The 24,242-nt window shown below is 36.1% G+C and overlaps 3 protein-coding genes across 5 annotated transcripts in view; 2 read left to right on the top strand and 1 right to left on the bottom strand.

Moving 5' to 3' along the window:
• Nucleotides 1-2,813: 2,813 nt before the first annotated feature.
• LOC126829731 (dextranase) lies at nucleotides 2,814-5,701 on the top strand. The gene is made up of 2 exons (XM_050559844.2): nucleotides 2,814-3,742; nucleotides 5,180-5,701. Exons 1-2 carry the CDS (start codon nucleotides 2,831-2,833, stop codon nucleotides 5,699-5,701), a joined length of 1,434 nt encoding a protein of 477 aa, XP_050415801.1. The 5' UTR covers nucleotides 2,814-2,830.
• Nucleotides 5,702-13,378: 7,677 nt separating this feature from the next.
• Nucleotides 13,379-16,020, top strand: LOC126830285 (transmembrane protein 186). Its single transcript, XM_050560645.2, has 2 exons — nucleotides 13,379-13,516; nucleotides 14,939-16,020. The coding sequence occupies exon 2, from the start codon at nucleotides 14,947-14,949 to the stop codon at nucleotides 15,940-15,942; it is 996 nt and encodes a 331-aa protein (XP_050416602.1). The 5' UTR covers nucleotides 13,379-13,516; nucleotides 14,939-14,946; the 3' UTR covers nucleotides 15,943-16,020.
• Nucleotides 16,021-17,774: 1,754 nt separating this feature from the next.
• The window catches only part of LOC126831119 (transmembrane protein 131), a 77,569-nt gene continuing 71,101 nt past the window's right edge, over nucleotides 17,775-24,242 (bottom strand). For all 3 annotated transcript variants that reach the window (XM_050561755.2, XM_050561754.2, XM_050561753.2), the window contains one exon: nucleotides 17,775-23,845. In XM_050561755.2, coding sequence (XP_050417712.1) covers nucleotides 23,708-23,845 — 138 coding nt within the window. In that variant the 3' untranslated portion in view covers nucleotides 17,775-23,707. The remainder of the gene's footprint in view (nucleotides 23,846-24,242) is intronic.

Raw genomic sequence — 24,242 nt, 5'->3', positions numbered from 1 at the left:
ATGTTTATTTTAGTTTATAGCATTGAACCGTGTACGTGTTTTTGCAACAGGTAAGAGAATGTTCTGATTAGATATAAACCAATCCTTGAACGTTTCCATTAGACATCATATCTTTACACAAGGGGTGTGGTGTCATTTGACTTTAAAGATGCGTTTATGGGCGTTCTTACTATAATACAGTACTGGCCAAATTAATAGCAATTTTTTTTCTAAAAACGTTGCAGAATTAACTCACTAAATTTGAAGTATGGATAAAATCATACACCGTGAATATATTGAACTGAATATTCTTACACATAACCATATTGACATCTACTTCACATTGCATGGTTGGTCGAGGTAATTGATGATGACGTCATGACGTCGTAGCGGCTGATGACGTCATCGACGTCCGTCATGTTGTTTTTTTGCCGTTTTTGAAATACGGTCATTAGGGAATTCTCTAATACAAGAACATCAGTTACGTTTTGGGGAGAATACAGGACAAGCACACTCAAAAAACAATGATTTCAATGGTCGTGCATGACGTCATTACGACTGTGTGACGTCACAATGACGTCATCTCGCCGAAACAGGTGTTTTACGCCAAAACGCTTCAACTTGACTGATTTCCATGTTTTTGGTGTTTATTTATATCTTTTCTTGGGCGCCGAATCGAACTACGGCTTTTAAAATGTTCAAAAATCGACGTAAATTGATTTTTTCAACGATAGTTGGTATACAACGATGAGCACATGAGCGAGTAGACTGTGGGGAAAGTTACAACTCATTTCCAGGCGCCATTTTGGGTCCCAATTATGAGGCCATAAATGCTATGATGTCATGGCTTCATACAGGTTTACATACCAAAATTTGTTTTTTTCTTGTAGTATTAGGCGTTGAGGGATAATATAACGTTTTACCCTAAAAAAAAAATGCAAAAGAAACCAATGCAGTTTGGTTTAGTGATAAATATATCAGTGTGTTTTACTATTTACTCATTGGATTATAAATGATTTCTTTTTAAATTCCTCAAATACAGAGTGGTTATGCAAGCGAAATGTGCAGAAAAATCGAATTTGACAAACATCAATTAAAAAAAAGAAGTATTTTTTATATGGTGCCGGGCGTTTCTTTCATAATGGCCGCCAAATTTGGTAATATTATTATTATTATTATTACAGCATATTTATAGCGCGCCCTTTCATAAAACATGTTCAGGGGCACTTTACAATTAAGTGACAATGTAATCATAAATAAACAACAAGATTATGGATATGTTAACAATTGTATACAGAGTCAGTTAAAAGCCTCATTAAATAAATGTGATTTAAGTTGTTTTTTAAAAGAATATAGAGATGTACAACATCTTAAACTAAATGGTAGATTATCCCATAAAACAGGTGCTTGATAACTAAAAGGGGGGAATTGTTAGGCCTCTCTCCCCCAGAAAAAATTCTAGACATTTCAAGTCGGTCTTGCCTGGCCGTGAATACGGCAACCTGAAAGTGGTCGATTTTAATGTAGACATCTGAACTCCAATCAACAAATCAATCAATCAGGCTGTTGTCGTTGCATTCACATGACACCAGACGTGTCACCGATGAAACAAATATGCCTGAAACAAATGTCGCTGTTAGTGCGACCCATTTGTGACAATTTCTAGGTCCCAAATATTAGCGATTTAGCTCCTTTAAAAGCGAATGCAAGTTAAATATGTTTAATAGTACTTTTATCTAGTGTATCTTTTATTTTGATTTTTCTTATAGAATAAGGCTATATAACAATAATAGTATGTTCAGCTATACTTTTCGTTTAAAAAATGTATGTTTTATGTCCTATAGACACTTATTCGCTGAAATCTATGACATCCAACAATATAATAGATCATATAAATAGATAATAAGTTTGCATGACGTCATATGAAAATCCTGGCTTCACAGTTGTCGCAACTTTGTCTATACACGGCGTTGCGTCGACCAACCATGCAATGTGAAGTAGATGTCAATATGGTTATGTGTAAGAATATTCAGTTCAATATATTCACGGTGTATGATTTTATTCATACTTCAATTTTAGTGAGTTAATTCTGCAACGTTTTTAGAAAAAATTGCTATTAATTTGGCCAGTACTGTAATTTAAAAATAGGTAATGAAAAATGAATATATTGGAAATTTCAGTCAAATAACCATATTCTGAGCGGAGTTGTTAATAGTCGTTAAAGGTTTCACGGTATGGTCTCGATTGTCAAGTACCATTGTTACGATGATAAACAAAGTCTCAATCATCTAATTTTTAAAATAAATTACTGTATTAAATTACAATCGGGGTAGGCTGGTGATCTAGAGAGAGTTGATTATGGGCTTGGCATTTTAATAAATGTTTCAATAATAATAACATCTGAATCCAGAATAAAAACCTACATTGGGCCGATTTGGCTCTTACATAATACATCTTTAGGCGATGAGCAAGATCCAATGGCATAAAAACTAAACACTATTTACTGAATAACATTTACTGGTTTGTAAAGATATTCTCATTTCATCTTTTTCAAGCAAATGATCATAGCGTCCCCGTCACCTATTTACAGCCCCTGCGTTAGACCTCAAATGCCATGTGCGCCGCGGGTACTGTTTTTATTCTTGTAAGAAACCAACCCATGAGTAGAACGCCATGCCAAATAGGTCACTGGTATTTAAAACAATGTTATCAATTGTATTGCCATTCGTCCATTATCTGTTTAAAATGTTGAAAATAACAAATGTTCTGATTAGATATAAATAAGTCCTTGAACGCTGCCATTAAAAGTCAGATATCCTGTTTGACACTGGTACGTATTCAGTGACCCAACATGATGGTGACGAAGACGATTCTAGCTCTGTTAATCCCGGTACTGGTCGGGCAAGCATCAGGTATCCTCAATACATATCCTGCACCTCACGGAATCCAAGCATCCAGCAAGTTTCAGGTTTATCTTAGCCAAGGTGGAAACCGAAAATCCAGTTTCACCTACATCACCACATCAGATCAGCGTGCTAAAGAGGTGTCCCATGCCAAAGGTGGGCGTTCGGTTTCGTGGACATCCTTCTCGTTTTCGGGAGGCGCGGTTACCGCCGAGATCCACACTCCACACGACTTTCACAACTGTATCGTCAGACCGCAACATTACGGGTACAAATGCCAGAGGACCGGAAGTAAAACAGCCCATGTTACTATAAGCGGCACGAGCAGAATGATGTCTGTAGAGTTTGACTATGATTATGGGAGCAGCAATGCTGACATTAAGGACAAGATGCTGATTTTTGCAGATCCACCAGAATCAAATGTCCCAAACGAACACGATAGCTCGGTTCTCTTCTACAAAGCCGGAGTTCACAACTTGAACGGTCAGATGCACCTAAATAACAACATAAAAATTATTTATTTAGCTCCTGGTGCCTGGGTTGAAGGAGGCTTTCTCGCGACTGCTAATCATGGAGTTACTCTCCGAGGACGTGGAATCTTGTCCACGCGATCCTACAAATGGCATGACAATCGGTTCAGCTGGGGAATGCTGAACTTTGACCACGGAGGCAATCATGTTATTGAAGGAATCGTCATGGTCGACCCCGAACAATATTTCTTCAGGGGTCTTAGTGACCACAACACCATCCGCAATGTGAAAATGATAGCTCCCTGGACGTTTAATTCAGATGGTGTGGGAATGGGACACGATGCTCTAGTTGAGGATACGTTCATCTGGGCCAACGACGATTCTTTTAAGGTAATAACAAGCTTTTTCGGTAATCCTTAAACGTCCACGAACACCATAAGCATGACTTTAGGTAACCCCTGATTGCATAGGACATGGTGATTCCATGATGTCAGAGTTAGGTAACCCGAGATGGTATGGGACATGATAATTTAGTTGGAGATACTAGGTGAACAGCTGCTCTTTAATTTAATAACAGTGAGTTAAATATATGCTTAACTGTATTGATGTATCAATGTCGTCTAATCCAGATAATATTAGTGTTAAATTGTCAAAGCCCATTGCTAATGAAATTTCTATTCAACCATGTTGCCTTGTTAATCTTTCACTCAATATGCGATCATGCTGTACGCAAACAGAAAGTAAATCAGATTGTTCTAACTATCGATCGGTCTCATTGTTATGTTTACATTTGAAAAAATGTATACCCAAGCATATTTTGAACTTCCTCCTCGACAATTCACTATTAACTAAGTTGCAAAATGGTTTTAAGAAAGGCGATTCAACGATAAATCAATCATTTCTTTCAAAGGCAACAGATGATGCCATGATGAGCATTATGTGAGAATCATGTTATCTTTATATTTGAAAAATGTATACACAACCATATTTTTAACTCCCCCCGCGACAATTTACTATTAACTAAGTTCCAATGTGGTTTATGAAAGGAGACTCAACGATAAATCAACTTATAGACATAAACCATTTCTTTTCAAAGCCAACAGATGATGAGCATTATTAAATGGCTGACCAAGATAACAACATTTACCGTTAAGCATTGGCGTCACTCCCGGAGACTGCAGATGAAAAGACTCATAATCGAGGGTACCTTAGGCATTGGGAATGTTACTTGATAATCGAGAATATGTGGGCGGAGTTATCGTCTGCCAATCAAACGATAGGCAATTCTCGGAGACGGTGCGGAGACAGTTGGTGCCAATATCTAGTATCTACATAAGTTATATAGCCGAAATATTAGTCTAATATATAATTATTCCCAGAACGGGTGTTTCGAACGGATCGGTTCTTTCGCTCCTCACTTCTTCATATCTAGTATCTACATAAATTATATAGCCGAAATATAAGTCTAATATAAAATTATTCCCAGACGATAGTTCTTTATATATGTTGATTAAAGATCCTACACAAGCTGCCCAAATTTTGACTTCCGATATTGAGAGAAAGAGGGACTCGCAAAAAATGAGGTCTAGTGGCTGGATGGACCCGTGTACACGTTTGCGTACACGTAGTAGAACACTAGACAGTTGGAAATAGGTGATTACAGACGGAAACGCCGCTGCCACGGGAAAATGTCCCTCAGCGTACATTGGGTATATATAGGCTACCCGTCTTTGTTATCCCGGTTGGTGCAGAACAGTAGAACGTTAAACACCATTTCATTTACCGTAGTAAAGTCGTTAATCTGTACTGATATTTCTACTCGCTTAGGTTTATACAGACAATATGGTCGTCCGGCGATGTGTGGTATGGCAGGCTCAAAATGGCGCTGTGTTTCAGTTTGGTTGGTGGAGCGGAAGAGACATGCAGAAAGTAAGGATCAGTGACGTCGACGTCATTCACACCGACTGGTGTACATTCAAGGGGAGTAACTGTCATATCAGTGGGAATGATGCCGTCATTGATCTGGCTGGGGACACGAAATCCTTTAAAGTCAGTGACATTGTTTTTTCTGATATCCGTATTGAAGGCTCGTGTCCTAGATTGGTCTACTTCAAGATGAATCCTGCCTCGACCGGAAGTGTCACCAATATGCATTTTAACAACTGGTCCGTCGAGTCCCAACCGACCCACGACAGTCTCCATAACGAAATTCAAGGATCCAATAAAGCATCAGCATCAGGCTGGACGTTTACTAATTTAAAGATCGGCGGCCATTGTATCAGTAGTCCTAATCAGGCTGATTTTAGCCTCGAATCTCACACTAACAATATTAAATTTATATGTCATTAAATACAGAGAACTTGTCCTTATTCGTTGCTTTTTTTTAATCCGGGGCTTTGGGTTGCTATAATGACATTGGCATGCAGATATATATATAGAGCTAACATTTCCATCAGGGCACTTTTTATTTTAGTTCGGGGTATTGGGTGGTTAAATGGTTGAACACGTGTGCGTGATATCATAAGATCTGTCATTGAGTCAAGTTCCTAGCTTGAGCGTGACAAGGAGTAGGGTCGCCCGTCCAACGTCGTGGGTTTCCTCCAGGTCCTCCGGATTCCTCTCACACCTAAAGGTTCCTACGCACGGCGAATTATTAAAACATGTCAATCCCAAAATGACCTAGATTATGTCGAGTGCACGTTAATCTGAAAACTGTCGTGTCTGCGATATGTCACACTATGTCCTGGAAGTATCATGATTGACAGGAGTCAAGACTCGTGCTATTGTTATATAAAACCATTAATCATGATATATCGACAGAAGAAAGTACGATAACCCCGTCCTTTATTATTATCTATTTATTTAACAAATATAAAGAAACGGTGGTTTATTCTTAGAGGGCAAACATCCATGAAATTACAATGGTTTGTTTTCTGTAATTACATTTTTTATTAAAAATATTGAGATCGGTTTTCTTTCTAGAATAAAACTTGAAATCGATAACCATGGTCTAGAAAAAGCTGAAATCGATTGTCACGTGAAATGAAATGGAATTGAGTTTAACGTCCTACTTGTGTATAAAAGGTCAACAGAACTATAAATGGTAATAATTGGGCAGATAAGTGTATAACACTCTTTCAAATCTGAATACAAGCACTACAATTTGCATGGCTGTGTCCGTTTAGGGTCATTTATTAAAGATACATTTAAGCGCTATTTTGTCTTCAAATGTTATATAAACTATTATTATGGCATTTTTAACATGACAAGCATATAATCAACTCCATAGACCATCGGATGGCCGAGATTTAAATGGATTAGAACGCCTGCGAGATTTAAAAATTTAACGATAAATTTGAAAAACGAGACTAAGTTTCGAATGTCTAGTACCGTTGCTACGATAATAAACAATCTGCGCTATATCTTCGAACACCCATAACTCCGCTCAGAATAAAGTAATTTGAAATTTTCAATATATTCATTTTAACTGTCTGTCCGTCCGGATGTCCGTTCACCTGTGTTTGTGGACAGTCTAGGGGTCACAATTTTTATCCGATTTCTTGGATTATGGTCACTGCCTTTTACCCATAATTGTGAAATATGTGCGAAGTCTGTGGACCCTTTAGGGTCACAGTTTTTGGTTTCATTCAGAGGAAACTTAAAGGGCCAATCTCGATTATATTTTGGAGAATATAACTGCTTAATTTTGTGTTAAAAGCCCTTAAAATACTCAATATACGTGATACGTTTTCAATGGAAATGAAGACCGATGTCTCAAGCCGTTTTATACGGCGTCTGGATAAAACCAGACTTTTATTTTATAAAAATAACGTGTAGGTGAAATTGACCTCCTTTCGTTATCAAGTACAACATGTGGGTCATGCAATGCATAGACCTCTAAAAGAACGGCAATAGATTATCAGGTCACCTAACGAAAAAATTGCCCCGAAATCTTAAAAGAGTTACGAGTCCGGATAAGCGGTTTCGTGGGTCACGTTTAAACGACGTAATATTTCGAGCTGAAATTTTGAGATAAGGTAAATACAACATTCCTCTATATTTTTGCGCTTAAATTTCATTCATACGTACCCGAACCTCATTTCAGAGACTCTCTTAAAATTTTGGCGGTTTTCGATTTTGGTATGCATCAGGCGACAACTTCTGGGGTTATTGTCTCCTTTTCTTTTACGCAAAATGTGAATTATGTACACAGTTTGTGGACTCTCCAGATGCCACGATTTTTATCCGAATCAATAAAATAGGACAATTTGGTGTGATTTTATCACAAATATTGATAATTTCGTTACCCAAAAGTCTACAATCTTGACAATGGCCGCTAATGGGCTTATTCAAAATCGTACGTCCCAAGGAGTATTTGTGCCAATTTGGATGCTTGTATCATAGGATTCATAGGAGTCTGACTTTCTATCCGTATATAGATTTATGCATACACAATAAAAGCCTCGATTATTGAAAAAAAAAAAATGATTCGAAGCGGGAGCAGGTAAAATCGAGGCTTCAGCAGACATGCATTCCTGTTCTTTTTTATTATATATTGTCTAGTTGGGCATGGTGTATGCATATACGGATAGAAAGTCAGACTCTTGTGCTTGTATCCAGATTTGAAAGATTTCCCTGTCATTAAGCAGTTCTCTACAGCACTAATCGAGGTATTTTGTAATTTCCTAGTTTTCCTCCCACTGATTATAATTTCATCGTGCTCATTTGTGAATCCGATGAATCTAAAGATTATTAATAGAACAGAACAAAGGGCCTTTGAAAGTTTCATGTGATTTAGATCTGAATTATAAATATCGAAGAATTGTTACTTGACTTCCCAGCTTCATTTTTAAATTGTAAAGACTGTGTTTGTTAAAAGATTTCAATTAAGATGAGAAAATGAATTTACCGAATTACTTTAAACAAATCCATTTACTATGAATCAACCTTTTATAGAAACAATAAACATCTCTGCGTGCGTTTCTTTTCTTTACCTAATGGCTACTACATTAAAATATAAATATTTACACACCATCGAACATGAGCAGTTCATCTATTGCTCAAACGATAATAAAACTATTGAAATGTTCATCACGAAAATACTTTAATAAATCTATGTTTAGGACTGCATAGCAAGACTCTTCAGTGATATCTTAAAAAAGCTTTAATCCCGTTGTTTTCTCTTTTAAATAGTGAGAGGTCATTGTCCGTTTGAGAGGGAGGTGGCCATTGGTATGCATTTCGGATGGCATCCTTACAGTGAGTGAAAGTAAAATTTATTGTTTAAAGATTTGAAATCATCGTTGTTATTTTCACTGTACAAACTAGTGTGCATGTGGAAACAAAATATAAATTAGCGTTAAAGATGGGTTCCCAGAAATGTATTTATCGGGTGGTTATCTTCTATACTAATATTTGTGACTGTCATTTGTCTGGCTGTCTGTCTGTTCGGGGTTGGCGGCTACACTAAGTCTGCCCCGAGTCTGAAATTTGGGGTATAGGGGTAGCTCGGACCGGGGAGTAGCATAGGCCAGGTGGCGTTAGTCTACCACTTGCGGTTTCGGAGTTATGACCCCCGAGCGAAGCCGGTCTGTTCGGGGTTGGCGGCTACACTAGGTCTGCCCCGAGTCTGAAATTTGGGGTATAGGGGTAGCTCGGACCGGGGAGTAACATAGGCCAGGTGGCGTTAGTCTATCACTTCCGGTTTCGGGGTTATGACCCCCGGGCGAAGCCGGGTATCCTGCTAGTTTCCAATAATAATATTTGTGACTGTCGTTTGTCTGTCTGTGTGTTGGCGGCTACACTAGGTCTGCCCCGAGTCTGAAATTTGGGGTATAGGGGTAGCTCGGACCGGGGAGTAACATAGGCCAGGTGGCGTTAGTCTACCACTTCCGGTTTCGGAGTTATGACCCCCGAGCGAAGCCGTGCATTCTTCTAGTTTCCAATAAAAGTATGGCAATGTTGGTATATATGGAAAGTAGAGATATCCAATCTTACTAGAAAAATACTGGATTCCCCGAAAAACACTCATGGAGCGTATACAGGACAAAAATGTAATGGTTCCCCTAATCAACAGCCCGACGATTAGGAACTTCTGCACGCATGATGTCAAAGGTCACAAGCGAACATTGAGTGCTTGATGTACAAGTTGATAAACTTTATGAAGAGTTAGACGTACAATACTTTCTGAGATAAAAATGAAGAAAAAAGACCCGGGTAGTGGATAATCCGAGAATTTAATTAGAAATTCGATATTTGTAATAAATAGTAAGCGATTAAAGACAACATCGTATTATGTATGCAATGAATTCTCCTCTGACTCCCAAGACGTGACGTAAACATGACCTGGTTTGATCAAATTTTAATAGCAGGGCATTCCTTCGTAATTACAATGTTTGAGAAGGATTTGAAGCATAATTATGACAAATTAATTAGTTTGAAAAAGTTTTTGGTCCATATATACCATTAAATCACCCAGTTTGTACGCGGGAACCCATCTTTAATGTGGCTGATTTATAATTTAATTTGAATAAAAAGATATTTATATCATTTATTTTTACATATTTTTCAGCACTAAGCCGGCCGAGTCAGGTGGTCACACAATCAAAAAGTTGCCCCCGCCATCACCAAACCTCTGCATGTCACTGACCAGGATAAGACCCACGACTCCACCCTTTGTCACATCAAGAGGGAGTTAGTGTTACTACGGCGCTGGTTCGCTAACCTGAAGGTCCCGGGCCCTTATTCACGAAAACTTAAACTAAGTTACAACCGAAATTTTAAGAAATACTGCAACTTCATTGGATATATGCAAATTGATTTTACTGGTCAGCCAATCGAATTGCAGTATTTCTTAAAATTTCGATTGTATCTTAGTTTAAGTTTTCGTGAATAAGGGCCCAGGGCATTCCGGCATGGATTGCCCTCGTCAGTGGTACAGAACGGAGGGCCTGACAGGGAACATCATCTTTTCGTTCGGATTGGCGTACATGTAAAAGAACCCCCGACAATTGAGTTCTAAATAAGAGTAGGCCGTAGCACCACTCTCCGAGAAAAAATTCACATTAATCCCCATTTCTTTACAGTTTCGTCACGTACGCTAGTACAGGAAGGAATTGAAATTTACCTCATAGCATACAGCATGGCGCATGCCTGTCTTCATCATCCTGTAGGACGTCAAACTCTTTATTTCATTACGTTTTCATCACGTACACTATTAGTCATTACAAGAAGGAATTGGGGAATTTCCCTTATAGCAAACAGCATGGCGCATGCCCGTCTTCATTAGGCTGGACGATACCAGGGCCCTCGTATAGCGGAAGACTGAGGGGGGGGGGGCATATGCCTGGGGGCGACACTTCTTGGGGCGACAAATTATAAAAGCATTTTCCCACAAAACATTTGCCATTTAACACTTAACATTTGACATTTTACATTTAACTCTTGCCTTAGAGGTATTTTGACTTTATCAATATCGGTATTAGGACTTTGTACATTGTACTTTTTACATAATATAATCAATGGAAACGACATTGTCGCAGAGCATTGGCAGCGATACCCTTCCATAGAGATAACTAATCACCGGCTTTCGCTGCAAATAGAGAGGGTAGAATTAGGATTTTGCCAAGATATATTATAGGTTTATTCTATCAAATGGAGGGTTGAGGGGGAAATAAACATAAGATTTTACTTAAGTTGATTTAATAAATAGTTATTTAGATAAGCATTAAAAGTTTAAAAGAATGTATTTTAAAATTTCTTTAATCATAAAAAGTCAACTGAGCGCAGACAATGAACAAAGCATATACAGTATGCAGAGGGGGTGGGAGCGTCACTGAAACTTTCGCACTGGAGCGCCACATAGGCTTACAAGAGTGGAATTGAAAGAGCGGAATCATCGATGAAATGCCAATAAAAAAACAGATCAAGTTCATATAGCAATATTGACACAGCACTTTCTTCGGTCTAGTTCCGTTACACTCTTCAGTGGCATAACCTTTTGAGTGGGCTAACAATATTTGCTGAAATCATTAAATATCGATGACCGGGGAAATTCTATCATCGTACAAATATTGAATAACGAGTGCAATGATACTGCCATGATTCGGGAATATCATATAAAAAAAAATCGAAGTCCGTCGTCCGGGAATCCGTGCGCAATAATTCTCCACAGGACAAACATGTTCAAAGTTGATGGTACTCCGATTGTCGTAGGAGGACGTCGCCCCTAGTACACGTCGAGTGTAAGCCGGGTTGGTCGACAATAAATTGCCTCCTGATCTGAACTATGCTGTCCCAACATTACCCAGTGTATGAACAACACGTTCGGAATGTTTAGAGGGAGGATAGTGTCCATTTTTCAAAATTGGGGCACACCCAATCCGCCCCTAGCACACAATCCCACCCGTCATATGTGATTCCTGTGTTGAATTGATATTAAATCTCAATATCTTGTTTCATCTTATCTTAAATAGTGAAGGAGCCGTGGTGGCTAAGTGAGTAAGACGCTGGCTCGCAAGCCTGGGGCGCGGGTTCGATCACGGTGTTGGCCGAGAAAGTTCATCGTGATTTTCCTTTGTTAGTAGTGCAGGACGAATGGCCTGACAAGGATAGCTGCCCAGTCGTTCGGGTGGGACAAAACACCGCGGTCCCGTGCACGTAAAAGATCCCTTGGTAGTTGGAATTCGATAAAAGAGTAGGCCATAGCTCCGTTATCCGGGAAAAATGTCCCCTCATAGCACATTGTATGGCGTATACCCGTCTTCATTAGCCCAGTTGGGGCAGAACAGTAGGACGTTAAACCCCATTTCATTTCATCTTATCTTAAATTTTTAATAGGGAACCAAAAACATGTAAGAGTGGATTTGAAAAAAAAGGTTCAGAAAACAGTCCAACTTTCACTTTAAGAACCTTTCATTTCTGATGAGTAAAAGATTTTGAAAAAAAAAATTAAAAAAATTAGAATAGTATTATTATTTCTCTTTTAAAGAAATGTTATGTTTCAAAATGATAAAAAACGACTTCTTTCATCAACCAACTTATCAATGATTTCATAAATTAATAACATAACTAATTTAATTCAGTATTTTGTATAAAAAAAAATAAACCTTTTCTTAAAGAACTAAAAAGCTTTAATTTAATTAATTGATTGATATGCATGTTTAGATCAATATGTTCTTGTCAAAAAAAAAGTTTTTCATGTAAACAAAGAGATTGGCCAAGATGTTCAAATGTATTTATTTATTTTAATTCTAGAATCGATGGGAGTATTGTCAAACGGAAGATGAATTCACTGAACTATTATAAAGTTTCAATCCCGATCATTGTTTTTTGGGGCCGCCATCTTGGCGCTATTTTGTGCTTCGGTCGGGACTATTTTATATAAATCATCACGTATTTTATTTTTTTTTTAGCTTGGGAATGATTCACCAATACTCAGTTGATGTCAGTTCTAAACAAATAATAATACTTTCAATGTTATTTTTAAGAACAGCAAAATTATGGTTTGGGTTACTGATTTATTGCATACGTAAGAAAATACGCAGCTAGTTATACACAAGAGATAACCACACACACGTATACACGCCTTGTCCCGAATTTGGTGACTAGATTGAGTGAAAAGTTCATTTTAGCAAATTAAAAACTGAAGGTTAAATTTTCTTAAAATTGCTTCTGTACTTTTACCATGATGTAGTGTCGCTTTATAGGTATTATCGCTCAACGCTCCCTTTTGCATGGCCATTTTTGTTAAATTTTTGATCCAGAATCGCAGAAGAGTGTTGGAGTTACATTTTCTGGCAAGTTTTGGTTACTGGAAGTAATTTCGGGTAATCGCCTACTAAAATGACATCACCGCATTATATATAGATTCCTTGGACTAGGTCTAGTAAAAAATCGAAACGGCCACTTCTCTTCAATACTTTTATTTATTAAGTTTTATCAGAACATTGTGTTTGATATGTGAGCTCTTTGTGGTTATAAAGGTCAATTTAACATTGGAGAAAGTACTCGTCTGATTCCGTCTTCCGTAAAGGGAGTTGTTTCCCTTGCACAAAGGTCAAAGCATGGGAAGTTTGTTCGCTCATCAACGGTACGATAGTTCACAGCTAGAATTATTATTGCTTTAAAGAACTGCTGAATTCCATTGGTGACAACAGACTTGAGGTAGGTAGAGGCCGTATATGGTACTTAGCAGGAATTACAAAGTAATTTATAGAAATGGTAGAATGGTCAATCGCCGAAATAGTTCATCTTTGAACGTAGTCTCTCACTCTGACTAGTCAGTAGTGACTACTCTGGAGGTAGGTGTCCTCATTCATGGAGCTTGTAGGAGGAGGGGGTCGATGGTTTATGGCTAGCGTTTTAGATCATAAGGACTGTCATTGATGAGTCAAGTGGTGTGATATCGATTCATATGATACGAAGGACCAAGGTCATATTGGAATGTAGCCTACGTAAAAGAGGGAAATTTTGCCCAGACAGCGGCACGGTTCAAATGCCAAGGGATCTTTTATGTGCACGGCAATGCATAGACGGGACCTCCTTTTTTTTTCGTCCCATCCAACCAACTACACGTCCCTTGCCAGGTCCTCCGCGTGTGAACCACGCCGTAAAATCCCAATGAACATAGGCCAATGCAGGGGTTGAACACGGGACCTGCAGGTTAGTGAGACAAAGACCTACCCACTGAACCACCGTGGCTCCTTGTGTGATAAGGATTAAATATGCCAATTTCCAGGATGATCCATTCAAAATTGCGGTCTGTAGGTAATAAACATGCACCAAAATCAATAGTTGCCGTCCTTATCTTATAATGCTAAGTTCCAAGATGATCCATTCAGAATTGTGGCATGCACAGTTGCAGTCTGTAGGCAATAAACATAAAAATTGGGCGCGGCTGTACATGCACGTTATGTTATAAAGATTAAATATGCCTACTCTTATATCAAATTCCAACTGCCAAGGGATCTTTTATGTGCAAGCTAATCTGTACACTAGACCTTGGTTTTTTGTTTCGTCCCTTGCCGGGCCATTGGCCCTGCACAACTGGGGCACTGACAAAGAGGAACCACACCAACAAATCCCAATGAACTTTCTCAGCCAACGCAGGGATCGAACCTGGGACCTCCAGGTTAGCGAGCCAACGTCGTACTGAGCCATCGTGGCTCCCATAAGTAAAATATCACCTTAGGATTAGAATTATTCACAGGTGTTCAATTACAGTCCCGTTTGAATGCTAGCGATGGGCCACGTCAAGACATGCATATTTTAGTTTTCATTTCACCTTTTGGCTTAGTTTTTGATTTAAATAAAAAAATGTTTTAATTTTTTTCTCATTTAAGTTTTAAGTTTTCAATTTATTTTTAATTCAATTTTTTTTATTTCAGTTTTTGATTTACACTTATTTTACATTACTTTGTTTTATCAAAGATGATTTGAATTTAATTTAGTTTTTGTTTTGTGTTATTTAGTTTTTATTTTTGGGCTAAATTTTATTTTTATTCATGTTTTTTTTTTACATTTTTTATAGAGGAGTCACGTAGATAAAACATTTTGTCTACTTGCCATTATATTTTCTAATTCCAGTTGTTAAAATGAACTATCGCAACGGAACACGTCTACTGTATCAGGTTTCTGCAGTTCTTCAAAAGATAAACAGACCAAGTTTTCCTTCAACCGTGCTGAATTATTGTGGAAATGTTTTTATGTGTAGAAACCTATACACTTTACAAAATCGTTCTAAGAGGTTTCTGTCAACTTGTTTTAATCATGGTGTTTTATTAAAACTGACGAGCCATGAAGTGTTGAATTGCCTTCCTTTATTAATTTGTACAGAACATAATTCATACACTGGTTGTTCTTTTGGACGTTATGATTATAAACAACAACAGTTAGGTTCACATTTGATAACGAAAACTGCAAGAGGAAACCGTTGTTTCCACACATCCAATCAGAGACATGCAACTTTCATTCATACAGAGCATAATGTGTACGCCTGTTTTTCTCGACGTTCTGAATATAAACAGTTCGGTCCAGGTCTGCTGACAAAAACGGCAATAGGAAAGCGATCTTTTCACACATCACATCTTTTGTGTTTAAACAGTGAACTTGAAAAGGAGTATATGTCGATATATCGCTTAAAAAATATGAAATATTTACAGATATTAAACCGGTCTAAGATTTATCTGACTGTATCTTCGATGATTAGTCTTCTACCGACTATTTATAACGGAGTTTACGGTAATGTGAGTCCGGTTCTATTTTTGTCACTTTCTGCTGTTATCACATGTATTACTGTTGCTTTATATATACTAAGCGCATTAATGCCAAGAATTGTCGGAGAATTGGGCATCAATAAAAATTCCGACGAGATAAGACTGTCGTATTTGTCGTTCTGGGGTAAAAGACAAGATTTACTCATACCGGTCAACATGTTGGTGCCTTTTGCAGAAATAGTGGAATCGTCTAAGAAAGACTATGTAGTAATCAAATTGCGTGATATGTCAGATAAATGGTATCTGTTTCCTCAATATGCTAAACTATTGGAGAAATCAAAAATAGAATCTGTTTTAGGTAAAATAGAAAAATGATATCAGTTGGTGTACCGGTAATAGAATTTAGTATACATATATATTATTGTGCTGTATTAAAATATCTCCAATAAATACCTGTTATGTCTTGTATATTTTTAGTAGGGTATCTGTTTGTCCTTAATTTTGTGGTAATCATATAAACATGTATTAAGCCTATTCAGAATAGTACATTCCACATAAATTGCCAAGAATTAGTTTTGTTGAAGTCTGGTTATAGGCCCTAGTATCCTATTACGGGAATGCGAGCTTAATTACAGTATTTTCCTACAGGGACCTCTTTTGACCTAATTCTGCCTAGTTAATCCATTGAAGAAAATAGTTGAAATCCAATGAAATGAATTTAACTGGGGTTTAATTAACGTCCTACTTTTCTGCACCAACTGGGCTAAAGACATACAGTGTGGTTTGAGGGAAATTTTACCTCCATTTCAAACTATTAAAATGCTCCCAACTGTCCTGCATTCCGAAAACCAGCCAATATGTCCCGCAATCGCTCACCAATATTTCTGTTTCTCAAACATTCTGCACATGCTTCATATTTTTACTGTTGTGTCATAGTACTCGTAATTTTACGTGTAATAAATTTAAAGTACCGTAAAGGAAAATTCCTTCTTTAATATTTACGTGCAAACTTATGACTTATACATGCAGTTTTGAAAAACTGACCTGATTTCCGAATGTCATTGCTTCTGATACCGCAAATGTTGGCGAGAAATGGATAAAAGTGATTCATTCTTCAAAAGTGTCGTCCCCTACACCAGCATTAATTTAATCAAATTACTTTCCATGCCAGTTTGTAAGGCTTATATTGAGTGCATATTTTTACTGATGAAATATTATTTGAGAGACGACAGATATGAGATTCAAATTTAATTAAACTTTAAATATTCTTGTCAGGAGCTTCACAAGTATATATTAATAAATCACAAATTCTTAGAAGCCGCGAAGTCGAACAAAAACTACTCTTTTAAATCTTGAAGTTTTAGTAACATATCTTTCAATGTCTATTGTCTTTGCTTCATCATAGATCATAAACTCATTAAACTATCTTGAGATGTTATACATTCAGGAGAAAATTACATGTTATCACTACAAAATCAGTGTATTTTAGTACCAGATTGCTGGAAATGGCGTTTCCAGGCTTCTAGTTTTCAGAATTTTTCAAAGGCGGTTTTATGCCTATGTTGCTCTTGGTGAGCGACTCCTCAGAAAACAAGAGGGTTTTTGAGCAAAATATAGGCTATTTTTTCCAAAATGTCCAGCAATGTAATCAAGAAAAGGTGGTCACCCTAACCAATGTGCACATGGGAATTTGGTTTTCCATCCTATCTGAACAACTAGAAACTGTCCTTGCTAGACACTTTGTCCTGCACCACTGATAAGGGGGAACCACGCCTAAAAATCCAAAGAAAAATTCTCTGCCAGCACTGGGAGCAATCCGAGACCTCTTGGTTAGTGAACCAGTGCCTTCCTCCCTGACCTTCTCATTAATCTATACATTTCAAACAGATCAGATGACCAATGATTCAGAAAGAGCAATAGTTATAGAATAAACCGTTTGTTTCACTGATGTAAGCCCATATAAATTTAAAAAGATGATATGCTAAATGTAATCTCTGGGTTTTCTCCCAATGCTAGAGACACTTTTGCACAAGCGAATTAATTGAATAAAATTGTATCATGTGAGGGACTCCCAAGGTGACCTAGTTTGTGTTTACTGGAGTTAAACCCCATTTGTCTCTCACTCTCTCGGAGCGTTTACAACAGATTGTGGAGGAGGGGATAAACAGAGAGATGGAGATATAATTTTAAAAACAAATAATACAGTATTGCAGTAAAAACAAAGAAATTTTTATTTTTCTTAAAATGGATATTTTTTCCATCGCAGCAGAAGTTATGAATATCAGCACTTTAAACAGACCAATCAAAAGACAAAATAATAGACCAGGTGGAGCCACTTGCTATTCATCCTGGTTGGGGGTCAAAGGTTACCACAATTAACACGTCACAATAAGGTGTAATGTATCCAAGAAAATGGACATCACTCATTGGTTAACTTCTTAACCAATTAAAAATGTTATACGTCAACTCCTGGTTAACTACTAATCCAATCACAAATACTCTTACAGCTAAATCTAATAAAACACAGTTTTCTACTGGTTCACATCTAAACCAATCAAAAGTAATCTTAAAATCTAAGTTTGAAATTGATAAACAGATTTAGCATTACCAAATTATTTTTTTTTACACATGGTTTTACTGTGCAACAAAAATAAATATCTGTAACTAAATAAAATATTCTAATTCAAATATCGTACTGAATCAAAAATAGCTAATCACATCTAGGTATCTGTGATTGTTGAAAAACTTTAATAATCAGAAATTTAAAATACTTGTTTCTGAAATTAAAGAAAATTGAGATTGCTCTGAATTTTTTAAGTTCAGAAAACATATTCTACTTGTACAAAATCATTCTGTATTAAAAATTAAAGATGGTTGCCAGGCAACGAAACATACGCCCACAGCAGCTAAATCGTCCGGGCAGTCAACAAGAGTTGTCGTATATTTTTACTTTTTTCGGTAATGAAACATTTATAATACACTAAAAATCTGATTAAGAGCAACAACTCAGAAAACCATTAGAATTTGTTTGGTTTTTATAAAGTTCTTCCCCATGCTAACGTTTTGTATACAAAACTTTTAATATTGTATCATGGATTTAGCTGTTCCAAGTCATAAAAATTCTTTGAAAACCAATATACTTGTTCGTCTCAAGATCTTAAACTCTGTGTATCAATCTGAAGTCAATCGGATATTAACTTTGGCCTCTAGAGCGTCCACAAGATTTTTCAAAGTGATAAGGGCCATAACTTTGGCAGTAATTATCAGAAATCGCTGAAAATCAATAGGCTTCTTCGTCTCATGACCTTAAACACTGTGTATAAATTTAAAGTCAATCGGATAATAACTTTGGCCTCTAGAGCGTCCACAAGATTTTTCAAAGTGATCAAGGGCCATAACTCTGGCAGTAATTATCGTAAATTGCTGAAAATCAATAGGATTCTTCGTCTCATGACCTTAAGCACTGTGTATAAATTTAAAGTCAATCGGATATTAACTTTGGCCTCTAGAGTGTCCACAAGCTTGTGGACGACGGACGGACGGGGGCGACGACAATATACGACCACATTTCAATGTGGGCGTATAAAAACTGATTAACAAAAATAATGGTTTTCGTTCAATTTTTGTAGTAAAGTATTTAAGGTACAAATTCTTTCTATTAAAAACTAAAAATAATGCATTAACAAAATAATTGGTTTTCTTGACCAAAACAGAAAACAATGAGAATTGCAATTCATCTCTAACAATTCAATAAATAATTTTACAAAAAATTAAATTTTAAATATTTGTGACTCGCGAAAGGAAAATGAGTCTGAAGTCACAAGTCTTTGTTTACCATAATAATATATGAACAAATGGAAATAGATGAAAAATATTTAAAATTTTAATTTCATTTACTTCTCAAATATGAACTTCTACATTTCGTGTTATAGTTTTATGTTATATCATTAGCCTATTTTAACGTATTTTGTTCATATCGTAAAAAAGACTTGGGACATCTGACTTATTTTGCTATCACAGGTCACATTAATTCTACAATATAACATTTTTTTTCCTTCCATCAAATAATAGGTTACAATCTGTCAAACCGTGTAATTAGTCTAGTTATAACCATGTTTATAGTTCAATATCGGGGTATTAAACAGTTTCCATGGTTACAGATCAGGGGATACATAAACCCGGAAATCTTAATAAGATTCTGATTTTTCATTGGTTGCAAGTCTCAAGTCAAGGTACCACACTTTTTTTTTTATTGGCTGAGGATAGAGGTAGTGATTTTCTATTGGCTGACAATAAAGGTAGTGATTTAATTCCTAATTTCCCTTTCCAGCTTTTGGCTCCTAATGTAGTTTAAATTTTTCGTGAAAAGGGCTCCATGAAATTTTTCATTCTAAATTATGGATAAAACGACACTTTTGAGTAAAAAAAAACTTGGTAAAAATACACTTGTATACATGTTTTTACACAATTTAATTTTCAATTTCAAATGCAATAACACAGCTTAGGGTACCAGAATCAACTATTTTAATATAAGTAAATATTTGAATTAGTTGTTTCATAGCTATACTTAGACAGGTTAAAATAATCCCCTATCTGGTTACCATGGAACTGTTTTTAGTCATCTACAGGAATTTAGTCGCTAGGAATTCACCGTGTTTCTCTAGGAATTCGCCGTGTTTCTCTAGGAATTCACCGTGTTTCAATAAGAAGAATACATCGTGTTTTGCCGTGCTTCCCGCAAGGAATTCGCGAGCCTACCTTAAGCTAGGGTCGAACTAATATTGTCTATAATAAATTAAAGGAGTTGTAATATAGTAATGCTCCCAGGAAACGTGTACATGTATAATGTACAGACAGGTTTGAATAACAAATGAGTTAGGTAATCTCGGGAAGACATTTACCGCACTTTATACATACATAACGCCGGCCAAAATGTATGCAAACTATGAACAACTTACAATTTTTTAAACATAACAATTCATCTTCGTCTATAACTTAGATGTAATCCGTAAATTTGGGGCTACTATCAAATCCAAACTTTAAATTATATACGATGAGCTTTTACACAATACTTCATTACTCGCAGCTTTGGTTAATCTAAATCAATTATCCATACAGCACGTACAGTAAATCACTCCGCGGGTCCCTTACATGGTCAGAAACGCGGCAAAAGATTGGGACTACATGTATATTCTTACGCTGTTTTACTCGGCGAATAATATCCGCTGTGACAATATACATCTACTTTATGTCACCCAATTCATTTCGGTGGGAGCAGATATTGAATAAAGCCATTTCACACACACATACGTGTACATTACATGCGCCTCATATATTTATACAATATCCATGAGTGTGTTAATTCTCGTCTTCACCCCGTTATAATTTACTTATTTTGAGTACACTTTCTGAATGATTCCATTCTTTTGTACGTCCAACTTGTCGATTTCCTACTGCATATACATGTACCCTGTGTAGCTGCAATCTATAAGCTTATACATACATGTATGTTTGCGTTTAAAATCTAGATATCAGAAGCTCGAAAGTTATACTAGACGGTGAATACGCAAGTTTCGTGGTTGAACCCGCATCGATATTGCATAATATCGGTCCCATATTTATCTTTGCTACTCGGACAAACCCAAAGAACCACTCGGACCAATTAAATTACATTATAAGGCTTGACTTATTCATTTTAAAAATATAATACAGACAATATGTTATTTATGATTAAATCACAATACAAAGAGGCGAATAATTTATAGATGAGTATATTCATAGCTGGAATGGCCGCTGCCGGTAAGTACATATTAGCAAATATTTATCTTTATAACATCAACAATTTAATTGTTTTTCTTTGATGGGCTTCATGATGAAACAATACCACGGGTAAGTACATAACGCTTTATTATTTCAAAGAAAGCAGATGCATATTAAAACAAACAAAATTATCAATTATTAACGTACGGTTAACCCCATTGCGGAGTGATTTACATGTATGGCACTGTGATTTATGAATGGTTGATTTAGATTAACTGAAGCTGCGAGTAATGAAGTTATGTGTAAAATCTCATCGAATATAATTTAAAGTTTGGATTTGATAGCAGCCAATAAGATGAAATGATACGTTTAAAAAATTGTAAGTTATTCATTGTTTGCATACACGTACATTGTGGCACCACGTTATACATGTACAGTGTGTTAGAAATAACGGTTAACGGTTAACATATCTTGTACTCAACTTAAATAAATTACATTTTTCGTCAACATGCTTACATCGGGATGATATCGGCACTCAAGCGATTCACCGTGTTTCACCACGAAACACCATAATTCACCGCGAAACACCCTATTTCGCGGTGATTTGGCTAGCTGCCGTTTCGCTAGCGATTCTCCAAGATTCCACCGTGAAATAGAGTGTTTTTCCGCGGTGTTCGGCGATTATAGTTCTAAACTCCAGGACTGTAGTGTACGAGGGAGTTTCAGTTTATAAAGGAGCTCTATGTCTTCATGAAAATAAATTTATTTTTCTAATCAGAGTAATTGTAATAAGAGAATACATGTGTTATATCGGTAATGTACGTACATGTGTATATATATATATATATATATATATATATCTTCTTCATGAAATTATTTTTGAATTTCATCCTAATTTTGAAACATATCTCTGCAAATTACACGTTATTAAAATTATGTCTGATCTTAAAAAAACATCTCTCAGCAAAATACCTTTTTGCAAGTCAGTTTTCTCCAAATACTATCTAGACATATGTTAAAACCTTTACACTATGAGAAGAAAAATAAATTTAACACCCAAAAACTGAGCTCAACTTTACTTAACCGAATTTGTCACAATTAAAATATCTGAAGTCATTTATCATGAGTATCCTTGAAAGGTTAATGATGACATTATGAATGTTTTAACCTATATAAAAGGGTACACAATAAAAGGTTAGATATAAAATTTGATGGTTCACAAACAATACAAAGGTCTAAACTAAAGTAATTGTTGGTATTAGAAAGGATGCATCTTACACATTGAATTTGTTATTTTGTTTGGTGCATCTTATACACAGAATTTGTTATTTTGTTTGGTGCATCTTATACACAGAATTTGTTATCTTGTTTGGTGCATCTTATACACAGAGTTTGTTATTTATATTCATGGAGAAACACACCTCTTATACATGATAAAATAAAGCAGATAATTAATTGGTGCATCTTATACACAGATTTTGTTCAAGAGGTATAATTATTCTGTTAAAAATGTTCACTGTTTGTAAACCATAAATTTCAATATTTAACCAAATATTGAGATGATTAGTGGACAAGGTTGTCTGATCAATTATTGGCTTTATTCAATTTATCAAATCTGATGAGTGGAATAAGAAGGAATAAAAAGCAAAAGAGACACAGCAGGGAGGAGATAAAGGGGTTTTGAATGAAAGACAGAAGAAGGAATGAAGCAAAGCTACATAAGGAAAAGAAACATTTAAAAGAGTTGCGGAAAGGATAGAAAGAAGAAGATAGGATAGTAATAGAGGGAGTAAGCAATACATGGACAAATGATCAAAGGAGAAATGAAAATGAAGCCTATAAAGATACTACAAAGCAATAATGCACATTTTAGATTTCAAGAAATGAAATAAGGGGAAATTTTGCTCAGACAAGGTCATATTCTTATTTCAAATTAAAACTGTCAAGGGATCTCTATGTACACACCAAGGTGTACACATGACCTCGGTTTTTCGTCAAGTCTGAACCACTAGACTCTTGTCAAAACTTGATAACTGCTTGTAACAACACCAATGAAATTTTTGTTAACTATCAATAATACCTAATTATTGGTATATTTAGAGTAAAATTAATGCCTTCTTTCTCTTCCCCATCCATCTGGTGCGTTTTTAAAATTAAGATCTACACATTACATACAAAGGTTTCGAGCAAATTTTAACAAACTGTCAACTCAGCCAAATGTTGAAAAATTGAATAAAGCCAGTCCTATATATCATATGTTCACTTACAGAAAGATAGAGCACACAATATAAGGAGATCTAACAAATCATTTCTAATCTAAAACCACAATAAGAGGAGGATAATTAACTCTCAAGGACTAGTTGTTCAAAGGGAAGTAATTCTATTGTTTCTTCTCCTCTTCTTCCTGGGTGGGTGTAAATTTTCCCCAACTACTAGAACTGTTATTGGTAGATCCAGGTCCCCAGATGTCCTGTACAGGACCAAATGGATGGAAACTTGCACCACTTGCCGTTGTTATCTGTAGAACAAAAGAACAATTTAATTAAGGTTGCTGATAACAATTACACAATTTCTGGACAATACCTAATTCTTCACAGCTTACAAGACAAAGATTTTATTTAAAGATACATTATGTAACATTTAGATAAAGAGCTGTCCGTTTCAGCTATAATAGTTAAAAAATAGATAATGAAAAAAAGAAAATTAATTAAAAAGAAAATTAAAGCAACATTGGAAGATTAGATAAAGAGCTGACAGTTCTCGCTATAACAGTTAAAAAAATTTCAGTCAAATTACTTCACTCTGAACCAAGAAAACCGAATTTAAAAAACACTGTAGCCTCAATTGTCATTGTTACCATTGTTACAATAATAAACAAAGTCTTGATTATCCATTCTTACAGTTAATCATGAACA

This window comes from Patella vulgata, chromosome 8 (assembly GCF_932274485.2).
Source record: "Patella vulgata chromosome 8, xgPatVulg1.2, whole genome shotgun sequence".
Classification (NCBI taxonomy): Eukaryota; Metazoa; Mollusca; class Gastropoda; family Patellidae; genus Patella; species Patella vulgata.
Note: the sequence above shows the minus strand (reverse complement) of the source record. Positions and strands in the feature narration are given on the sequence as shown.

What these genes read in the sequence shown, in the direction of transcription:
- LOC126830285 (XM_050560645.2), top strand. Translation starts at nt 14,947, where the DNA reads ATGAACTATCGCAACGGAACACGTCTACTGTATCAGGTTTCTGCAGTT.
- LOC126829731 (XM_050559844.2), top strand. Translation starts at nt 2,831, where the DNA reads ATGATGGTGACGAAGACGATTCTAGCTCTGTTAATCCCGGTACTGGTC. An exon ending in CCAACGACGATTCTTTTAAG is followed by an intron (nt 3,743 to 5,179) that starts GTAATAACAAGC and finishes CTACTCGCTTAG; the next exon opens with GTTTATACAGACAATATGGT.